General features: G+C 63.8%; 1 protein-coding gene across 1 annotated transcript in view; it reads left to right on the top strand.

The window, feature by feature from the left end:
- Positions 1–3,148, top strand: part of RPS6KA1 (ribosomal protein S6 kinase A1) — a 37,720-nt gene that overhangs the window by 18,894 nt on the left and 15,678 nt on the right. The window contains exons 10-13 of the mRNA XM_045298925.1: positions 162–232; positions 477–565; positions 1,694–1,758; positions 2,053–2,248. Of these exons, the coding sequence (XP_045154860.1) occupies positions 162–232; positions 477–565; positions 1,694–1,758; positions 2,053–2,248 (421 nt within the window). The remainder of the gene's footprint in view (positions 1–161; positions 233–476; positions 566–1,693; positions 1,759–2,052; positions 2,249–3,148) is intronic.

The following is a 3,148-nucleotide window of genomic DNA, read 5'->3' as shown; positions in this document are numbered from 1 at the left end:
GTGTGGCTGGGCTGGTGGGCCCAGGTCACGCTCTGAGCAAACTTGTACCCCAGCCTGGACCCTGAGACCGGAGCCCGAGCAGCCTCGGGGCCGTCACTGGGGAGGGAGGCCGGCAGTGGGGAGCAGGAACCCGAGCCTGAATGGACCCTTGTCCTCGACAGTTTGAGATGCTGACGGGCTCCCTGCCCTTCCAGGGGAAGGACCGGAAGGACACCATGACGCTGATTCTGAAGTAAGCCCCAGCCCGGCCCATGCCTGCCTCAGGTTCAGGTCCCCTCCTCAGTGGGACCTCCCCTGGGCTAAGCGCCCGGCTTCCCAGAGCCCCCTTCCATCTGCCAGGCCTGTGGGAGGGAGGGGTCCCCTGAAGCCTTTGCGGGGAGGTTAGTTAGTGGTTGGCTTGTCTGGGCTGAGAGACCCAGGGGGGACGGGGCCTCTGGGTGGGGCTCAGCCCTCACGCGCCCCTGGGGCTGTTTCAGGGCGAAGCTAGGCATGCCCCAGTTTCTGAGCACAGAGGCCCAGAGCCTCCTGCGGGCCCTGTTCAAGCGGAACCCTGCCAACCGGCTCGGTAAGCAGCCCCGACCCAGGGGAGGTGACGTGGGGAGCAGGGTACAGCTGCAGCCCCGGCCACGGGGCCATGTCTGGGCTGAAAGGGGCCGTTGTCCTTTGTGTGGGTAGACAATGCCGCTGACCACCCCGCTTTCTGGCTCCATGTGTGGCATTGTTTGAGGGGGGGGGTGTGACCTGTGTGTAGTGGTGGCGGGGGAGCAGGAACTGAGTCATCCCCACAACCCCTGGGGACAAGGACAGAGGCCCCTCCACAGCTTCTCTGCCAAGGCTGCTGGTACAAGAGAGATGCCGTCAGCTCAGGAGTCAGAAGGCCCAGGTCCCCCGGCTGGCACACAGGAAGTGCCGCCAGAACCCACTGCCAGTGTCGACTCTGAGTCATAGTGCCCCACAGGGCAGCGCAGAAGGGCCTCACAGGGTTCCAAAGCCGCCTCCTGTCTTTCTCCGACTGCGCGGCTGCTGCTGGGTCTGTGCTGCCCGCCTTTGGGTTAGCCACCCCACCCTTAGCCCCCCGGGCCACCAGAGACACGCAGTAAGCCTCCCCAAGTACTTGTCCAGTGAGTGAGCGCCCCTTCTGAACTCGCTTGCTTGGGTTTCTGACTGAGGGTCACGTAGGACGGTGGCGTCACCTGAGCTCGGCCTGCTTTGTCGCTGTGGCACGCCAGCATGCAGGCGGTGCTGGTCACATGAACCTGCGTGGACGGGCCTGGCAAGTCGGGGCACAGGAACTGCTGGTGCCCCTGGCTCCTGGGCTCCCAGGCCCAAGCCCCTGGTGGAAAGGGCAAGGGAGAAGTACAGTGGTGATTCTGTCGGGTTGGCTGTGGGGAGAGGTGGGGCAGTCCCCTGGAGAGCTCAGAACCAGTCTGGCCCCTATCCTCACTCTGCAGCCTTGGACAAGTTGCCTAACCTCTCTGGGCCTTTTATTTTTCCCCGTCATATGTTGGTACCCGATGGTAAGGGACTCCAGAGAGTAGAAAAAGCTGAATGGGCAGCAGTACGTAGGGTGATCGCTGAGCAAATGTCGAGCCAGGCAATCCCTTCCTCCCTCTGGGCTCCAGCCACTGGGACCTTGGCAGGCAGGGCAGTGCCCATCCCATCCGTGGGCAACCCCTCATCTGGACTCTTGCAGGCTCCGGCCCTGACGGGGCAGAGGAGATTAAGCGGCACGTCTTCTACTCCACCATTGACTGGAACGTGAGTAGTTGTCCACTCCAGGGAGCTGGCCAGGCTTCAGTGGGGTCATGAAGGGTTTGGGGGGCGGGGTGCCTCTGCTAACGAGGGCTTTGGAGGCGGGAGCAAAAGGTGACAGCATGGCCTTCGAGGCCAGGGCCGGCCTCCTGGAGGGTGCGATGGGGCCCTGGCTGCTGGCATGGTTAGCCTGTCTCTAGACCCATCGCCTCTTCCCACCGGGGCTCCTGGCTAGCTGGGGGGATGAGCAGGTGGTGGTGGGCCTGCCTGAGGTGACGTGAGCACTGCCGTGTCTTGCAGAAGCTGTACCGTCGGGAGATCAAGCCACCCTTCAAGCCAGCTGTGGCTCAGCCGGATGACACCTTCTACTTTGACACCGAGTTCACATCCCGCACGCCCCGGGGTGTGTCCTTTGTGGTGGTCTGTGTGGGGCCGGTACGGGGCGGGGGAAGCAGGGACATAGGACTGGTAAGACTCGGGCAGGCGCCGTGTGTGGGCAGGCTCTGAAGGACTTAGCTGTTTGTCCTGGCTTCCCCCTGGCAGGCTCTCCCACTGAGGGCCTCTGTGGGTTTCTTTGTGCCTGAGTGAGGGCGTGGGGTGAGTGAGTGGGTGAGTGAGGCCGCAACAGAAAAGTCAGGACCCCTGCCCTGGGCTGCTTCCAGCCCACTGGGAAGACGAAACACTTCAGACCCACACTCGTCGGCCCAAGGAATCTGACCCTGCAGACAGCTCGGGGGAGGCAGAGTGGCAGCCTGGAGCCAGGGGTGACCCCCCACAGGTCAGGGGCCAGCGCAGGACTCAGCTTTGGCTATCCTGAGCGCTGGGCCTTCGTGTGCTCATCTGGAACATGGGCACAGCCACAGACCCGCTCATGTCCTGGCTTTGCCGTGGGAAGCCACTGCAGGAGCTTCTGGAAGGGAGCTGGCCGAGTCCTGACGTGTCCAGCCTGCACGTCCTGTGAGTCCAGGTGTCGGCAGAAAGCGTGTGCTTTCACTTCCTCGTCTTTACCTCCATTACCCGGGAGCTAGCTCAGTGCTGACCTGCAGTCCTTTATCTGCGAGCTCTGTTGGGGGTGTCCCGGTGTGTGGGGCTGGGAGAGTAAAGCAGACCCTGCTCCTGGGGTTCGGGCGGCAGTGGAGGACAGCTCCCGGGCAGCGTGGCCGCTGCAGCTCCATGGGGCCAGGGGCCAGGCCAGGTTGCTCTGAGCCGTGGTGGGTGGACCACAGCATGAGGTCAGCAGGGGCCAGGTCACGAGGAGGTGGGTTTATCGAGGGGGCAGAAGGGTGCGTTGGAAGGTGCCAGCATTGGTGCCTGGAACCGTCACGTTGGCTGCCGAGCGGAGGACACCGGCAAGGTGGTGCCTGCGGGAGGTGAGCGGCTGGGCCTGTGCTGGAGG

The sequence above is a fragment of the Echinops telfairi genome, unplaced genomic scaffold, assembly GCF_000313985.2.
Source record: "Echinops telfairi isolate 266 unplaced genomic scaffold, ASM31398v2 ScPeMD7_7457;HRSCAF=8495, whole genome shotgun sequence".
NCBI classification, from domain to species: Eukaryota; Metazoa; Chordata; class Mammalia; order Afrosoricida; family Tenrecidae; genus Echinops; species Echinops telfairi.
Note: the sequence above shows the minus strand (reverse complement) of the source record. Positions and strands in the feature narration are given on the sequence as shown.